The 19,041-nt window shown below is 39.2% G+C and overlaps 1 protein-coding gene across 4 annotated transcripts in view; it reads left to right on the top strand.

The window, feature by feature from the left end:
- The window catches only part of RNASEH2B (ribonuclease H2 subunit B), an 84,029-nt gene that overhangs the window by 29,082 nt on the left and 35,906 nt on the right, over positions 1-19,041 (top strand). For 3 of the 4 annotated variants that reach the window (XM_055123896.1, XM_055123894.1, XM_055123893.1), the window contains exons 3-6: positions 435-542; positions 5,570-5,646; positions 7,781-7,852; positions 7,962-8,076. In XM_055123896.1, coding sequence (XP_054979871.1) covers positions 435-542; positions 5,570-5,646; positions 7,781-7,852; positions 7,962-8,076 — 372 coding nt within the window. The remainder of the gene's footprint in view (positions 1-434; positions 543-5,569; positions 5,647-7,780; positions 7,853-7,961; positions 8,077-19,041) is intronic. The other variant, XM_055123895.1, reaches the window with a different exon arrangement.

Genomic DNA, 19,041 nt, shown 5'->3' with positions numbered 1-19,041 from the left:
GTATCAAGCTGAGGGTCTAGGTTGGACCAAGGGCACCTGAGCCACGAGAGCCCACGGCCTGCTCAGTTTACCTGACTGAATCTCTAGGTTTAGGTAGTGTTTGGTCAGAGCAGCTTTTTCTTCCTGGTCTGATGGAGGATCTGATGAAAGGCTTTGCAGCAGTTAAAATAAATGACTTGCACTTTTTAATTTACTGGTTTAATTTCAGTGAGAATTATGAAGCTAAAAAACAAGCATCTGCATGTCATAGCTATAAGCTTTTTTGGGATTTGGTTTGCATAGAATATATCTATGTATGTTTATGTTCATATCAAGAACATTCCTTAGAACTATTGGATAGTCTTGAGTTGTGTGTGTGTGTGTGTGTGTGTGTGTGTGAGAGAGAGAGAGAGAGAGAATTCACTAATAAAAAGCAGATTTTTTTTTTTTAACAGGGGAAGGAGCCATTTACTTGTTTAATATGTGTCTGCAGCAGCTGTTTGAAATAAAGGTTTTCAAAGAAAAACACCATTCTTGGTTTATAAATCAGTCAGTTCAATCAGGTGAGTGGCTAATATATGTACATATATACATATATATATGTGTATATATATATATATATCTCCATTAACTAGGCACATACTTTACGCATGGATCTATCTGGTTTGGAATCGATCTGGTTTGGAGTCTGTCATGGTTTGGCCTTCCTTGGCATGAGAGTAGGTTTTCATGAAGAAAGGAAAGCTTTGCTCAACTTTTGGGCAATACCTCTCTGTTTAGGATGATGATATTTTAAACTAGCAACTCTGATCAGTCTCCTGAAACACTAGTCCAGTCAGCTGTCCAACGGCCTTTGTGCATGCCGCACTGACTGGAAACTCTTCACTCAGCTGTTCAACCTGGTTGGAGGCACTCAGGTTTGTTTTACACTTTTTCCTTGAACATGTATGCAGCGATGGCTTCTAAAATAGATGACAACAGATTTTTTTTCATGCTTTGTCATATAAATTATTACAACCACCCTCCTTCCTTTAACATCTATAACCATCCAGCAACACTGAATGTTTTTAAAATATACCTTTAATCTCAGAGTAATATTTACTCAGACAGAAACAGGATTTCAGGTGCTTTTCTGACCCAACTTCTGCAGGGAGGGGAATCTTCAGGGAACATTATGTTCACAGTAATGCTGCCTGCTTTTTCATCATTGTCTTTTGAAACTTAATTTAAAACAGCTACTTTTAAGAATAACCATCAGGGTATTATTTGTATACCAAGAAACTTTCCTAATTTCTGAATATAACAGATACCTCATATACATTTGATCCCCAGTTACCACATAGAGTCTGAGCTTTGCTAGGAGAACTAGGAGCTGCCCCTAAGCACTGCAGGTGTGGACCTCCCTAAATCAATCAAAGTCATATTACTTCCTTATTTTATTTATTTACTATGAAATGGATTCATAGATATATAATTTTAAATTGAGACTTTTTTTGCTTTTTTTTTTGGTGGGGGGTCACACCTGGTGATGCTCAGGGGTTACTCCTGGTTCTGCACTCAGGAATTACTCCTGATGGTGCTCTGGGGACCATATGGGATGCTGGGAATCAAACCCGGGTTTAGCCGTGTGCAAGTCAAACGCCCTACCCACTGTGCTATCGCTCCAGCCCCAAATTGAAACTTCTTGTCTGTATAGTTGGTTGCTTTATTAGAGAACTAAGTTAGAGAACTATGTTTCCTGAAGCCAGAATGATTAGATATAATTATAATATAACTAAATATAGTATAACCAAATAATTAAAGTAAACAAAACATATGGTATATCCATATTAAAATGTTTATTGTTCCCTTTGATTAAAACCAAAACAAAACAGGTTCACTTACATGGAAGAAGGAGCTTAGGATTCCTGGCTAATTTCCCTTATTTGCCCTTCATTTTTTAATTTAATTTAATTATTTATTTTTTTATGGAATCACCGTGAGATACAGTTACAAGCTTTCATGTTTGAGTTACAGTCACACAATGATTAAACACCCATCCCTCTACCAGTGCACATTCCCCACCACCAATTTCCCCAGTACCCCCCTCTTACCTACCCTCCCCCTGCCTCCCTGGCAGACAATTTCCCCCATACTCTCTCTACTATTTTTTATTATTAGTGAATCACCATGAGTTGCAGTTACAAACTTACGAACCTTCATGTTTGCATTTTGTTTATATCCCTCCACCAGTGCCCAGTCCCCTCCACCAATGTTCCCAGTATCCCTCCCACTCTCCCACTGCGGCCCCCCCACCCCACCCCACCTCTGTGGCAGGGCATTCCCTTTTGTTCTCTCTCTCCTTTTGGGTGTTGTGGTTTGCAGCAGAGGCACTACGTGGCCATCATGTTGGTCTATATTCTATTTTCAGAGAGCATCTCCCATCCCATGCAGGTCCTCAAACCACACTTTACCTGGTGTTCCCTTCTTTATGCAAGCTGCCCCTTCCTCCAGCATGTGGGGCCAGCATCCAAGACTTGGAGCCAACCTTCTGGTACTTATCTCTACTATTCTTGGGTGTTAGTCTCCTATTCTGTTATTTTATTTTATATTCCACAGATGAGTACAATCTTTCTATGCCTGTCTCTATTTCTGACTCATTTCACTTAGCATGATACTTTCCATGTTGATTCACTGATATGCAATTTCATGACTTCATCTTTTCTAACAGCAGCATAGTATTCCATTGTGTAGATATACCAAAGTTTCTTTAACCAGTCATCCATTCTTGGGCACTCGGGTTTTTCCCAAATTCTTGCTATTGTAAACAGTGCCGCAATGAACACGTAAGTGCAGATGTCATTTCGACTGTACTTTTTTGTCTCTCCGGGATATATTCTCAGAAGTGGTATTGCTAGGTCAAATGGGAGCTGAATTTCTAATTTTTTGAGAAGTGACCATACTGTTTTCCAAAAGGGCTGAACCAGTCAGCATTCCCACCAGCAGTGTAGGAAGTTCCCTTTTTCCCCACATCCACGCCAACAGCGGTTGCTTTTGTTCTTTTGGATGTGTGCCATTCTCTGTGGTGTGAGGTGGTATCTCATACTTGTTTTGATATGCATCTCTCTGAGGATTAGTGATGAAGAGCATTTTTTCATGTGCCTTTTTGCCATTCATATTTCTTCCTTGAGAAGATTTCTGTTCATTTCCATCCCCCATTTTTTGATGGGGTTGTGAGTTTTCTTCTTGTAGATTCCAACCAGTGCCTTGTATATCCTTGATATGAGCCCCCTATCAGATGGGTATTTGGTGAATATTCTTTCCCATTCTGTAGATTGTCTTTGTACTTTGGTCACTGTATCTTTTGCAGTGCAGAAGCTTCTTAGTTTAATATAATCCCATTTATTTATCTCTGTTTCCACTTGGTTGGTCAGTGGCATGTCATCTTTGAATATATCAATAGCTTCAATGTCGTGGAGAGTTTTGCCAACTTTGTCTTCAATGTACCTTATGGATTCTGGTCTGATGTTGAGGTCTTTAATCCATTTTGATCTGAATTTTGTGCATGGTGATAGGTCGAGATCTAAACCCATTCTTTTACAAGTGGTTATCCAGTTATGCCAGTACCATTTGTTGAAGAGGCTTTCTTTGCTCCACTTCACATTTCTTACTCCCTTATCAAAGATTAGATGTTCATACAATTGGGGTTGTGTGTAGGGATATTCCACCCTGTTCCATTGGTCTGCGGATCTGCCTTTGCACCAGTATCATGCTGTTTTGATTATTACCGCTTTATAGTAGAGTTTGAGGTTGGGGAGGGTGATGCCTCCCATCATCCTTTTCCCAAGAATTGCTTTCGCTATTTGTGGGTATTAATTGTTCCATATGAATTTCAGAAGTGTTTGCTCCATTTCTTTGAAGTTTTTCATGGGTATCCTTATAGCGATCGCATTGAATCTATACAGTACTTTGGGGAGTATTGCCACTTTGACAGTGTTCATTCTTCCTATCCATGAGCAAGAAATATGTTTCCATTTCCCTCGTGTCCTCTTTTATTTCATTGATTAGCGTTTTGTAGTTTTCTTTGTAGAGATCCTCTACTTCCTTGGTTAAGCTGATTCCGAGGTACTTGATTTTTTGGGACACAATTGTGAAGGGGATTGTTTTTTTTTTTTATCACTTTCCTCTGTTTCATTATTTGCGTATAAGAAGGCCATGGATTTTGGGGTATTGATTTTATAACCTGCAACTTTACTGTATAAGTCTATTGTTTCTAAGAGTTTCTTGGTAAGGTTTTGGGTTTCCCTAGGTATAGTATCATATCATCTGCGAATAGTGAGAGCTTGATTTCTTCCTTCCCTATCTGTATACCCTTAATGTTTTTTTTCTTGCCTAATTGCTATTGCAAGAACCTCCAGTACTATGTTAAACAGAACTGGTGAGAGTGCACATCCTTGTCTCATCCCTGATCTTAGAGGGAAGGCCCTAAGTTTTTTTCCATTGAGGATTGATGCTTGCTGTAGGTTTGTGGTAGATGGCTTTTGACTTATCTTGAGGAAAGTTCCTTCTAAACCCATTTTGGTGAGAGTTTTCATCATAAATGGGTGCTGGATCTTGTCAAATGCCTTCTCTGCATCTATTGAAATGATCATATGGTTTTTAATCTTTGCTTTTGTTGATATGGTGGATTATGTTGATTGATTTCCGAATGTTAAACCATCCTTGCATCCCCGGGATGAATCCCACTTGGTCTCTCTCTACTTTTTTGCCCTTATCTTTATGCCTGCGTTCCACCCACCATCTTATCACGATGTCATATAATTTGTCATAGTTGTTATGTCATAGTTTGCTTATGCTCTGTCTCCTGCCCCCTTGCCCTTTGCTTCAGGCCATGAAGTATGGGGCTAGGATTTGAGGTGGGTAACAGCCTCTTAAACTCTGAAGCAGTGACAGTTCAGAGCTGTGAGTGCACAAATCCTAGAAGGGGCTATGTCCAGAGAGGGTAATGCATTCAATACTTTAATTCCAGTAACACTGAAAATAATGTTTTACAACAGGTTACATTTTATTTGTACAACTTTTCTAATATTTGACTGTTTCTCTTAACTCCCACTTGGTTTTGGAGGGAAGAACTCTGTTAAAGATAATTTTTTTTTTTTTTTTTGCTTTTTGGCTCATACCCAGTGATGCACAGGGGTTACTCCTGACTCTTCACTCAGGAATTACTCCTGGTTGTGCTCGGGGGGACCATATGGGATGCTAGGATTCGAACCTGGGTTGGCCACGTGCAAGGCAAACGCTCTACCTGCTATGCTATCGCTCCAACCCCTGTTAAAGATAATTTTTACCAAAGAAATAGGAACTTTAAAAAATCATCTCTGCTGTCTTGATTCACCTCTCCATACAGAAATTTGAAATTCTCTGGAGTAAAATCTCATGGATCAAATTCTGTCTTTTGAGAGAACCATGAGAGAAGCCTTCGTAAGAAAAGCTTCTGAATTTGGTATTCCACATACATTTTTCTTCAAGTTATTTTCACACTGTAATTGAAATGAAACAAGTGAATTGTTCTTCCAAGACAATTAATTCCCTTTGTTTATTTTTTCTATAGGTGGTCTTCTCCACTTTGCAACACCCATGGATCCTCTGTTTCTACTTCTCTACTATCTTATAAAGGCTGATAAAGTGGTGAGTTTTCCAGTTTGGAATATTGACAGTGAGGAAACAGAGTCACTGTATCACTATATCACTGTCATCTCGTTGCTCATCGATTTGCTCTAGCAGGCACCAGTAACAAGTCTCACAATGGAGATATTACTGGTGCCCGCTCGAGGGAACAGAATAGGGTACTTTTTGTTTTTTTTCTTCTTGGGTCACACCTGGCAATGCACAGGGGTTACTCCTAGCTTTGCACTCAGGAATTACCCCTGGCAGTGCTTGGGGAACCATATGGGATGCTGGGTATTGAACCTGAGTCGGCTGCTTGCACGGCAAATGCCCTACCCGCTGTACTGTTGCTCCAGCCCCGAATAGGTTATTTTTTGCTTGACATCCTCCCTCTTACTATGATCCAAATGTTGATTTCTTATTCCGATTTGATTTGGTTGGTATAGAACACATGTGCCTCATGTTCTGTAGGATCAGAGCCCTGACATGTAGACCTGAGATCCAGTACCTTAATCTTACTCCTAAACCAGCTTAACTTGGACCTCTCACCGGCTAACCCGTCGTGTCGTGTGCCTTATTTGTTTGAGATTTGATCAGTAAGTACTACTCAGTTTTGAAATATGAGACAAGTGTTAAGAAAGTTACCACCAACTTTAGAAGATATGTCTTCTTGGGCTGAAGAGATTATATATAATTAAGTCACCTACCTTGCATGTGGCCAACCTCAGGGGGACCATGGCAGACCTTCTAGGAATAGACCTGAGAGTTCCTCAATACCACTGGGTGTGGCCCCAAGCCCACACCTCTGCAAAAGAGAGACAGGGACAGAGAGTTATGTCTTCATTCGTTTACTTTTTCATGTGAGAGACTGAAATAAGTAAACTAATTACTGTCACTGTCATCCTATTGCTCATCAATTTGCTCGAGTGGGCACCAGTAATGTCTTCATTGTGAGACTTGTTACTGTTTTTGGCATATTGAATACGCTACGGGTAGCTTGCCAGGCTCTGCTGTGCATGCGGGATACTCTTGGTAGCTTGCTGGGCTCTCCAAGAGGGGCGGAGGAATCGAACCCAGGTCAGCCGCGTGCAAGGCAAAGGCCCTACCCGCTGTGCTATCGTTCCAGCCCAAGTAAACTAGTATGTGCCTAATAAGTGATTATTAATGGGGCGCCTCTAGTGGAGGTTTACTGAATAGCAGGTAGATAAAATATATCTTTTGTAACATAGTGACAATTCATTTTGATATTGCTATCATTTGATATCAGGCCATCTTTATACACTTAAAAATTATTAAAGATATCAAAGAACTTGTATAAATTTCTCTCAATATCCACTGTATTAAAATCAAAACTGAGAAATTTTCAAATAATTTTTATATTAAATTTATAAGCCTATTACATGTTATTATAAATAGAATGCTTTTAATGCAGCAATAAAATTAAATATTTCACATTCCCTCTTAAATGTTTGAGGTCTGATTTAATAGAGACAGTTGAATCTCGCATCTTGTTCTGAGGGATAACCTAGGAGTATTCAGGGAGGAAACTGATTATTATTTATGGTATTTTCTTTTTTTCGTTCTTTTTTTCTTTTTTTTATTGAATCACCATGAGACACAGTTTCAAAGCTTTCATATTTGAGTTTCAATCAGACAATGATCAAACACCCATTCCTCTATCAGTGCACATTCTCCACCACCAATGTTCCTACTGTCCTCCCCCACCACCTCACCCCTCCCCCTGCCTCCATGGCAGACAATTTTCCCTCATGTTCTTTCTCTACTTTTGGGCATTATGGTTTGCAATACAAACATTGAGAGGCCATCACGTTTGGTTCTTTATCTCCTTTCAGCACACATCTCCTATCCTGAATGATCCTCCAATTATCATTGACTTATTGATCCCTTCCCTAGTCCAGCTGCCTTCTCCCCCAGCTCATGAGACCAACCATGGATCAATATTCCTGGCCTTTTCTCTACTGTCCTTGGGTGTCAGTCTCATATTATGTTATTTTATATTATTTATGGTATTTTTCTAGGCACAATGTAATAACTACATCTCACCCATTTTCTTAATGTGTGAGTGTTTGTTTTTTTTTTCTTTTTGGGGTCACACCTGGTGATGCTCAGGGGTTATTTCTTGTTCCACATTCAGGAATCATTCCCAGTAGTGCTCAGCATACCTTATGGGATGCTGGGAATTGAACCGGGATCGGCTGCATGCAAGGCAAGTGCCCTGCCTGCTGAGCTATGGCTCTAATCCCCAAAGTGTGAATGTCTTGATTGGAGTGCCTGCATTCTGGTTGAGTAATATCTATTTTTCACCCTAACTTCAGGGAAAATTTCAGCCTATAGATCAAGTTGTGATGGATGACATGTTTCCGAATTGTATCTTGTTGCTGAAACTTCCTGAACTTGAGAAGTTACTTCAACATGTGACACAGGAGAAAGGTATAGTATGATCTTTGAAACCAGACTTAAAGCTGTAAGGAAGAATGGGCATTTGTATGAGAAGTGTTTTTAAAGGCCCACTGAGTATAATACTGATTCTATATCTGACATGGGGGAAGTTGACCTATATTTTGCCTTGTCAATGCTGTTCCACTTATTACAACTGTATTGTTCTGTTTTTGAAATCCCAACCAATGAAAATATGGTTGTCTGTCTCTACAGGACCAGGAATCATGAAATTTGGGCTTTAGTCTCAGTTCTTTTTTGAACTTATCTTTGATTCAAGTAACGCATTTAATGAATTTTTGCCTTGGATTTATAATTTTTATTCATTTTTGAGTCATACTCTATAAAAATTACTATTAAATTACAAAATTTCACAAAACCTCTACCTTTATTCATTCCAAAAGCATTTGTTGAATACTTGCTAAGAAACATAAGTATAGGTGCTGGACTCTGAGGATACTTATAAATAAGACTTTACCCCTTCATTCACTTTGCTTCAAATCTGATGGTTAAATGACATGGAGGCTAATAACAGCAGAATGTAATGGATGTGAACTTTGGGTTTTCTAGGGACACGTAGGGCAGGCTTATGGCTGGGAAGGATGGGTAGGAGGGTTTTCCTGGATATAATGATATCTAAAGGAGACCTGAAGGATAAGTCAGAGTAGCAGCATATCAGAGGCAAGAGTGTAGAGAAAAGTTTGTCATGTTTAGGAAATTTCAGGAGTTCACTATAGCCAGATAGAGGAATGGTGAGCAGGGGTTCACAGGGTGAGGGGCCTGATATGTGTTTGAACTTAACCTAATGGCAGTGAGTGTCAGTGAAATTAGAAGTCAGTGGGAGAATGTGGAGAATAGAATAACCCAAGTCCAGGGAAGCTGTTGTAGTGATCTAAATGAGAGATGATGAATGAGCTTGAGAGATGAAACTACAAGTGGAAACAGAGATAAACAAATGGGACTATCTTAAACTAAGAAGCTTCTCTGTACCTCTAAAGAAAGAGTGACGAGAATACAAAGACAATCCACAGAATAGGAAAGGATATTCACCCAATACCCATCTGATAAGGGGCTGATATCAAGGATATACAAGGCACTGGTTGAACTCCACAAGAAGAAAACATCCAACCCCATTAGAAAATGGGGCAATGAAATGAACAGAAACTTTCTCTTTTTTTTTTTTTTAATTTATTTATTTTTAATTAGAGAATCACCGTGAGGGTACAGTTACAGATTTATACACTTTTGTGCTTATACTTCCCTCATACAAAGTTCGGGAACCCATCCCTTCACCAGTGCCCATTCTCCACCACCCGTAAACCCAGTGTCCCTCCCACCCTCCCCAATCCCATCTCCCCCCCACCCCACCCTGCCACTGTGGCAAGGCATTCCCTTCTGTTTTCTCTCTCTAATTAGCTGTTGTGGTTTGCAATAAAGGTGTTGAGTGGCCGCTGTGCTCAGTCTCTAGCCCTCATTCAGCCCGCAACTCCCTTCCCCCACATGGCCTTCGACTACAATGTAGTTGGTGATCGCTTCTCTGAGTTGACCTTTCCCCAGAACGTGAGGCCAGCCTCGAAGCCATGGAGTCAACCTCCTAGTACTTATTTCTACAGTTCTTGGGTGTTAGTCTCCCACTCTGTTATTCTATATACCATAGATGAGTGCAATCTTTCTATGTCTGTCTCTCTCTTTCTGACTCATTTCACTCAGCATGAAACTTTTCATGCCCATCCACTTAACTACAAAATTCTTGACCTCCTTTTTTCTAACAGCTGCATAGTATTCCATTGTATAGATGTACCAAAGTTTCCTCAACCAGTCATCCGTTCTGGGGCATTCGGGTTTTTTCCAGATTCTGGCTATTGTAAACAGTGCTGCGATGAACATACATGTGCAGATGTTGTTTCGATTGTACTTTTTTGCCTCTCTGGGATATATTCCCAGCAGTGGTATTGCTGGGTCAAATGGGAATTCAATATCTAATTTTTTGAGAGTCCAAATTGTTTTCCAGAAGGGCTGAACCAGTCGGCATTCCCACCAGCAGTGAAGAAGGGTCCCTTTCTCTCCACATCCTCTCCAACAGCGGTTGCTTTTGTTCTTTTGGATGTGTGCTAGTCTCTGTGGTGTGAGGTGGTATCTCATGGTTGTTTTGATCTGCATCTCTCTGATGATTAGTGATGCAGAGCACTTTTTCATGTGCCTTTTGGCCATTCGTATTTCTTCCTTGGTAAAGTTTCTGTTCATTTCTTCGCCCCATTTTTTGATGGGGTTGGATGTTTTCTTCTTGTAGAGTTCAACCAGTGCTTTATATACCATTGATATCAACCCCTTATCTGATGGGTATTGTGTAAATATCCTTTCCCATTCTGTGGATAGTCTTTGGATTCTGGTCACTGTATCTTTTGCGGTGCAGAAGCTTTTTAGTTTAATGTAGTCCCATTTGTTGATCTCTGTTTTTACTAGATTGCTTAGTTCCGTGTCACCTTTGAAGATAGGTTTATCTTCAATATCGTGGAGGGTTTTGCCGACCTTGTCTTCAATGTACCTTATGGTTTGTGGTCTAATGTTGAGGTCTTTAATCCATTTTGATCTGACTTTTGTGCATGGTGTCAGGTCAAGGTCTAAACCCATTTTTTTGCATGTGGTTGTCCAGTTGTGCCAGCACCATTTGTTAAAGAGGCTTTCCTTGCTCCACTTCACATCTCTTGCTCCCTTATCAAAGATTAGATGGTCATACATTTGGGGTTGTGTGTAGGGATATTCCACCCTGTTCCATTGGTCTACGGCTCTGCCTTTGTTCCAGTACCATGCTGTTTTAATTGTTACTGCTTTGTAGTAAAGTTTGAGGTTGGGGATGGTGATGCCTCCCATCATCTTTTTCCCAAGAATTGTTTTAGCTATCCTTGGACGTTTGTTATTCCATATGAATTTTAGGATTGCTTGATCCATTTCTTTGAAGAATGTCATGGGTATATTTATAGGGATCACATTGAATCTGTATAATGCTTTAGGGAGTATTGCCATTTTGACAACATTGATTCTCCCCATCCACGAGCAGGGTATATGTTTCCATTTCCTCATGTCCTCTTTGATTTCATGGAGTAGCGTTATGTAGTTTTCTTTGTAAAGGTCTTTTACTTCCTTGGTTAAGCTGATTCCGAGGTACTTGATTTTCTGGGGCACGATTGTGAATGGGATTGCTTTTTTCATGTCCCTTTCCTCTGCCTCATTGTTTGCATATATGAAGGCCATGGATTTTTGGGTATTGATTTTGTAGCCTGCAACTTTACTGTATAAGTCTATTGTTTCTAAGAGTTTCTTAGTAGAGGTTTTAGGCTTCTCTAGATATAGTATCATGTCGTCTGCAAATAGTGAGAGTTTGATTTCTTCCCTTCCTATCTGGATGCCCTTAATCTCTTTTTCTTGTCTAATAGCTATCGCAAGTACTTCCAGTACTATATTGAAGAGGAGTGGTGAGAGTGGGCATCCTTGTCTTGTGCCTGATCTCAGAGGAAAGGCCCTTAGTTTTTCCCCGTTGAGGATAATGCTTGCCGTAGGCTTGTGATAGATGGCTTCGACTATCTTGAGGAAAGTTCCTCCAAACCCCATTTTGGCGAGGGTTTTCATCATGAAAGGATGTTGGATCTTGTCAAATGCTTTCTCTGCATCTATTGATATGATCATATGGTTTTTATCTTTACTTTTGTTGATATGCTGGATTATGTTGATTGATTTCTGAATGTTAAACCATCCTTGCATCCCTGGGATGAATCCCACTTGGTCGTGATGTATGATCTTTTTGATGAGTTGTTGGATCCTATTTGCCTTATTTTGTTGAGGATCTTCGCATCGGTGTTCATCAGGGAAATTGGTCTATAATTTTCTTTCTTTGTGGTGTCTTTGTGAACAGAAACTTTCTCAAAGAAGAAATCAGAATGGCTAAAAGGTACATGAGAAAATGCTCTACATCACTAATTATTAGGGAGATGCAGATCAAAACAATAATGAGATATCATCTCACACCACAGAGGCTGGCACACATCCAAAAGAACAAAAGCAACAGGTGTTGGCGCAGATGTGAGAAGAAAGAGACTCTCCTTCACTACTCCTGGGAATGCCGACTGGTTCAGCCCTTTTAGAAAACAGTATGGATGCTTCTCAAAAAATTGGAAATTGAGCTCACATTTGACCCAGCAATACCACTGCTGGCAATATATCCTGGAGAGGCAAAAAAGTATAGTAGAAATGACATCTGCACTTATATGTTCATTGCGGCACTGTTTACAATAGCCAAAATCTGGAAAAACTTGGAGTGCCCAAGAACAGATGACTGGTTAATGAAACTCTGGTATATCTACCCAATGGAATACTATGCAGCTGTTAGAATAGATGAAGTCATAAACTTTGCATACAAGTGGATCAACATGGAAAGTATCATGTTAAGTGAAATGAGTCAGAAAGAGAGACAGACATAGAAATATTGCACTCATCTTTGGAATATAAAATAATAGAATAAGAGACTAATACCCAAGAGTAGTAGAGATAAGGACCAGGAGGTTTGCCCAATGGCTTGGAAGCAGGCCTCACATGCTGGAAGGAAGGCAGGCCAGACAGAGAAGGGAACACCAAGTAAAGGGTGCTGGTAGGACCCGTACAGGTTGGGAGCTGCCGAAAATGGACTATAGATTGAACACGTTGGCCAATCAATACCTCTATTGCAAACCACAATACCCAAAAGGAGAGAGGGAACAAAAGGGAATGCCCTGACACAGAGGCGGTGGGAAGTGGGACGGGGGAGGGGGGGTGGATATTGGGATCATTGGTGATGGAGAAGTGGAGAATGGGAACTGGTAGAGGGATGGGTGGCCGATCATTGTATGACTAAAACACAAACATGAACATTTGTAAGCATGTAACAGTACCTCACGGTGATTCATTAATTAAAAAAAAAAAAGAAAGAAGCTTAGGGTAGTTTAGTTAGACCAAGTATGTTCTGTCTTAATCTGTAGCAATTTTCAAAATATAAATAAATAAATAAATGTTGATAAGAGCTTTGAAAAAAGAGAGATGAAAAACTAGGAAGAAAATGTTTAGAGGTAATTGGATTGTAGTCAAAGGAAAGGAGAATTCTGGGATGACTTGGCTTTGTATCTTGACCAACAAAAGGCAAGCCTCCAGATGACAGAGATAGGTGAGAGGAATAGACCAGAGATGGTGAAGAGATGAGTTTTAGATAGTTCTTTGAATGTTGAGAGGAGGAAGTGAGAGAATGCTTGTGTTTTGACAAGTTAGTAACACTACATAAACTTAGCATCACTGTTTTTAAAAATCATCCCAGTAGTTTTGGGGTTAATATAAAAACACTGTGAAAAACCAGAACAACAGCTAATATGTTGTGGTTGCCCAGAGTAATAGTTTGGCCAACTGACAGTTCCTTTGGGACCAAGAAAGTGTGATTCCAAGAAGTGTAAGTTTACAGTCGAAAGGGGAAGAACCTGACTGATTGCATTTTACATCTGAGGGACCTACGAAATTCATCCTTGGCCACACTTGCTGCTCTATTTTGGATCTAAGGGGAATGTGGTGCCAGGATTTTGTCAAAGCAGTCACATTAAAGATATTCCCTGATGACGAGCTTGGCAGGAGACAGCAGTCTCTTTTGTTGGTGACAAATGAAGTAGCTCATAGCTATTCCTGAAAGCTAAAATGATGAGGCATAATCAAAAATCATTTTGATTTTGCCAAGTAAGTGCAAGTTGAAAATGCAATTAAGTCATTGTCCAAAAATCTTCTGTTAGTTGTATAAACACTTAAATGAAAACCTAGACACCCGGAAGTGAGAATATTAGTCCATTGGTATTTGTTAGCTTACAGTCTGACTTTCGGGGCAAGAGCTTCCCTGTCTCTCTCATTCCTTCTTCATTCCAAACACTGGCTATGTATTAAATCATTACTTGAGCTCTTGTTCTAGTCTTTCACTTTTCAACTTTTCCTAACTTTAAAAGTATTGCTATATTGGTGGTATGCTTACACATACACCTTATTTGGCCATGACTGAATTATTTAGTAATCATTTTTAATTATTAATAATTATTTATTATGTGATTACTTGTAAGCAATTATTTATATTGGATGTTCTTACACATATACCTTATTCAGCTCTAAGTAATTGTTCTTGTGCTTTTCTTTGTGGATTTTCATGGGAAAAGACGTATATCTCAGTGTGCTAATCTCACATTCATAGAAAACTTTTCCTAACTTTAATATATTTGTATTGTGTGTCCAGGGGAAAAGCAAGGCATACAGAATTGATTGTGTGTCTTTTGTAAGGAGGTCTTTTTGAGGATGAGACATGAGAGATATTATTTCTTTTGTTTGGTTTGGGTTTGTTTGGGGTTTTAAGCCTTCCATTATTTTAAGAATTACAAATTGAAGTTCATTAGGGAATAAATTTGTTTATGAAGAAATGACCCAGACTTCTAGAGAATTGGGTACATCTTTTACCCTATAAAATTTTATCTGAATTTCTTTTTGTTCTGCTTTACTACATTAAAAAATAAAGAAAAATTTAAGACCTAGATATTTATCAATATGTACATGTTGATGTGTATATGTTGATTATATAGTTATTTGGAAAATGAAAATACATGAACAGGTAAAGCAATGATTCTAAGTGAATATTTTGTCTAAGTGAATAATAACAAGTAATATTTTGTTATTTTCCTTTTAAATATCAATATATTTATTCTACGAGGGATGAGTTGGTAACACATTGTAATTTGATTTATATTCCTCTGATGACTAACCATGTTAAAAATACTTTCATATTCTTATTAGTCACTTGAATATCTTGTCAAAATGCCTATTTGGACATTTTTTAAAATGGAGATATAATCGATATAAAACATTAGTTTTAGATGTATAACATAAGATTCAATATATGAATATATTATTAAATGATTACCACAATAAGTCTAGTTACTATCTCCACACATAGAAAATTTTTCTCGATTTTATTGATTAATATTCCTGATTTACAATATGTTAACCTGCTAATGATGGTTTCCTGTGCATGTAATCCCAACACCTTCTAGCATACCCACCTCTCTTCCCCAAGGACCCCAACTTTCCTTTTTTCAAAAACCCCTCCCTGCAGACTCACTTGTGTGGAGCAGTTCTCCCATTAGAATTTTGTTTCTTATGATGATTGCTTTAGAGATCTAGTCTCTTAACAACTTTAAAATATGTAATTTTAGCTATAGCCATCAGTCATATGGCATGATATGTTTGTATACATAGCCTATCTCCCGAATTTAGCTATGACTTAATCTAATTGATCTGCTTGTTTCTGTGATGTGAGGGATCATAGGGCCTCATACATGCAAGACACTCACCAAATAGCTTCCTTTCCCCTTCTTTTTCACGGCTAAATATTGCTTTTTTTGGCTCTTGATATCAAAAAGTTTGTTTTTCACTCAAAAATTTAAAGGTACAGACAAGTATAGGGGTAAATTGCAAATAATAACTTTAGGATATTATTGGTCAAGCAGGAAAATTCAAAATGTATTTTCTGTATAATTTTAAACAAATCATTCAAATTTTTCCCTGTACTTGATCTGAAGGATCAAGGCTTGGTTTGCCATATGTTGTAATTAGTAGTTGGCAAAATTGTTCTAAATTGTGAAGCTTTCATTCTCTTAGATTTTCACTGGTGAGATTCTATTTTTATTAGAATCTAATATTACCCTTTTATTAGAATTCTAATATTACCCTTCTCTTCCCTTTTTTGTGATAAGGGGGGTGTTGCACATTTTGATTACAGGGCTCACCACCGGTTAATGCTCCTAGTTATCCAATTTGATCAAATGTATATGAGAAATATTTTTGGCCCAAAATATGCATTTCATGTAAATTACAAAATCACATTTTGGATACCAGCTTCTTATTCGAATTTGGAATATTGTCCATTTGTAAATTAGCATTTGCTCCATTCTGTGTATTTTACTATTAGAATTTTAAATAAGAAGACTGCTAGAAACCAGTCAGTAATATCCATAACATAGAACTGTAGGATAACATTGCTTTGTCCTTTCTCCCTTGCCACAAGGAGCTTAGGTGTATTGGTTTATACCCATCACAGTGCTCCCCAGTCACTTCCATTCCTTTGTTTATCTGTAACCACTTCTCTATGCTCTCTTCCCCAACTGGTTAATCAGCTTTTTCCCCTAATCAGACTCTGTTGATTTGTAAGGTCAGATCCTTCTAGGACACTGAACTTGTATTGTAAGTTAATATTGTCTTTCTCCTCTCCTTATATCTTTTGAATAGTTTACTTTAAAGCAATGTCCTTTTTGTATAGACACAGAAAGACAGTATTATGCTTTTGTAACTTGGGATTTTATTGGCTTCGAATATGATTCCCTCCCGGGAATCTACTTTCTCGACTTAATCCTCAGTTGCCCTTAGTTCCTAGCACCCCAAAAACAGGGTCCTGATGAGGGACTGAGTGGACCCAGGGCAAGCTGTGAGCTACCCAGGCACTGAAATGGGCCAGGCCAAAGTGCCACAATTCTTATCTATAAGTTAAGAGCTTGATCATGGAAAAATGCTGTCATGATCTAAAAGTAGCGACGAGATTAGGACCCTGCTGTAGCACTGTAGCATTGTCGTCCCATTGTTCATCGATTTGCTCGAGCAGGCACCATTGTGAGACTTGTTACTATTTTTGGCATATCGAATATGCCACAAGGAGCTTGCCAATCTCTGCCATGCAGGTGGGATACTCTTGGTAGAGAAGGACAGAGTAATCGAACCTGGGTCTGCTGCATGCAAGGCAAACGCCCTACCCACTGTGCTATTGCTCCAGCCCCTGGGGTTAGGAAAGACTATTCAGGCCGGAGCATTGTAGTCTGAGATCGAGATGACCCCAGGAGAGCAATTCTATAAGCTTAATGTATCTCTTACTGTGTCCATACAAAATGAATAATATTAAGAAGAAGTATTACGATGTATGATTGTTGGACTAAGGAAAGGAGAAACGCACCCCTAGATGGTATTTTGCCCTTAGGTGGGTCATCTTGCTGTATGAGAATCTGTCCTAGAAGCAGCATCCCCTGAGGGAAAGAATTGTGACCACGCCTATATATAAGCCCCAACCCCTCATGCTTTGGGATTTAACTAAGCTGTAAGAGGGGGCTCGGGGGTGCCAGAGGAGAAGGAGAATAAGAGAGGCAGAAGGCAACTGATGAGAGATTGAGAAGGAGAATGAAGTACCATGGGAGAGGGAGAAGCAGGAGGAGAATCAGAGGAGAATGGAGATGGGAATGGAATAAACTGTAACTGAGACCAACCAGCCTGGCCTTCCTTCCTTCCTTCACCTGCCCCTCGACGTAGACCTCTCCGGAGTGGGGGAAGCAGCGTGATACGGGCGGCAGGAGATAGAGTGCCACTGCCCCTTTTGTGATTACATAAGAACAAAGAAACAATAGAGAGTTGATGTTTTTGAACTTCCATCCCTTACAGGTACTTTGTAGAGAGACTGAAACCTGAAATACTCAAATTCCCCCACTAGTGTTTTTGATTTTAGACTACAGATGCTGTCTTGAAAACTCTGTGGCATTAAAGATCTCGTTCAGCTAAGTTTCTGAGAATCTTCCCTGTCTCCTGCTCCCTGCCAAGTAGACCCAGCCACAGTTGTTTGGGTCCCGAATGATGATTGGTGGCGACTTTAGTTAGCACTGCCTGCTTTCTTAGTGAAGGAAATGATGTGTCTCTGTTTGCTATCTCTGGGGCTTAGCATGTTTCTGGCCAAAGACGCTCACATTCAGTGGAGAAATGACAGGGGAAAGAACTAATATAAGGTTATGAACTTCATCTTGAGTGTAACACTCTGTTTCATATTGCAAGCAAAAGCTATGCTGCACTGCCTGATGTGATTAACAGGAAGAGCCAGGAAAACTTACCTGATTAAAATACCCCATGTATAGTTGCCAATTTTCTATCCCCAGGAGGCAGGGAAAAAAGAGACCATATGAGTTTCTCAGTTATGGAAAACATTGAGAAAATAGATGTGAAAATGTGCTCTAGGCAGTTCTGTACAACAGTACATAAGGGAAATTCAAGTTTGTGAACCGGTTACCCAATTGCCGAACATGCTATTTAATTGTGGACTCACTTTTATTCCATCTTTATTTTGTAAACCCAGTCTTTCCAGATGTTGAGACCAGTTTTATAGGCACCAGACATTGGGAAAGAAAACTGCAGCATATGCATGTATTATTTAACTCACTAACTCTCACAAATATTAAATTTATGCCACAGAAGAGCTTAGTGAGGGTATTTTGCATAATTGTGGGTAATCTGTGGCCTTTGTGAGCAATTTAAATGTGATTACTTATCAAAACTTAGTTTCAAATTAAGCAGTAGTTTCTGCACTGGTCCCTGTGTAACATTCTGGGATAATCAAGCTGAATATTTCTTAGTGATCATCTTTTCCATGGAATATTTAATTAGAAATAAATGTTTAATTATAAAACTTACTAGAAATAAAAACAAAGGCCCTGCTGGCCAAGATAATAGATTCTACCATAATTAAGGAAGGAATAGTACCCAACAAAATAATGGCCTTTACTCAAAACTTTTTCAGAAATCGGGTGAGGATTATTTCCCAGCTAATTTTATGAACCTAGGTCAAGTACCAAACTCCAAATTATAGCATAAAAGAAAAACTAGGTCAATATCCCTTATGTGCATTGAACTGAAAATCCTCTAGCAAAATTAGCAAATAAAATATATAAAAAGGATTACAATCAAGAAGAGTTTAGGGTCTGGAGTGATAGCACAGCAAGTAGGGCATTTGCCTCGAATCCCAGCATCCCATATGGCTCCCTGAGCACCGCCAGGAGTAATTCCTGAGTGCAGAGCCAAGAGTAACCCCTTTGCATCACCGGGTGTGACTCA

The sequence above is a fragment of the Sorex araneus genome, chromosome 1 (assembly GCF_027595985.1).
Source record: "Sorex araneus isolate mSorAra2 chromosome 1, mSorAra2.pri, whole genome shotgun sequence".
Classification (NCBI taxonomy): domain Eukaryota; kingdom Metazoa; phylum Chordata; class Mammalia; order Eulipotyphla; family Soricidae; genus Sorex; species Sorex araneus.
Note: the sequence above shows the minus strand (reverse complement) of the source record. Positions and strands in the feature narration are given on the sequence as shown.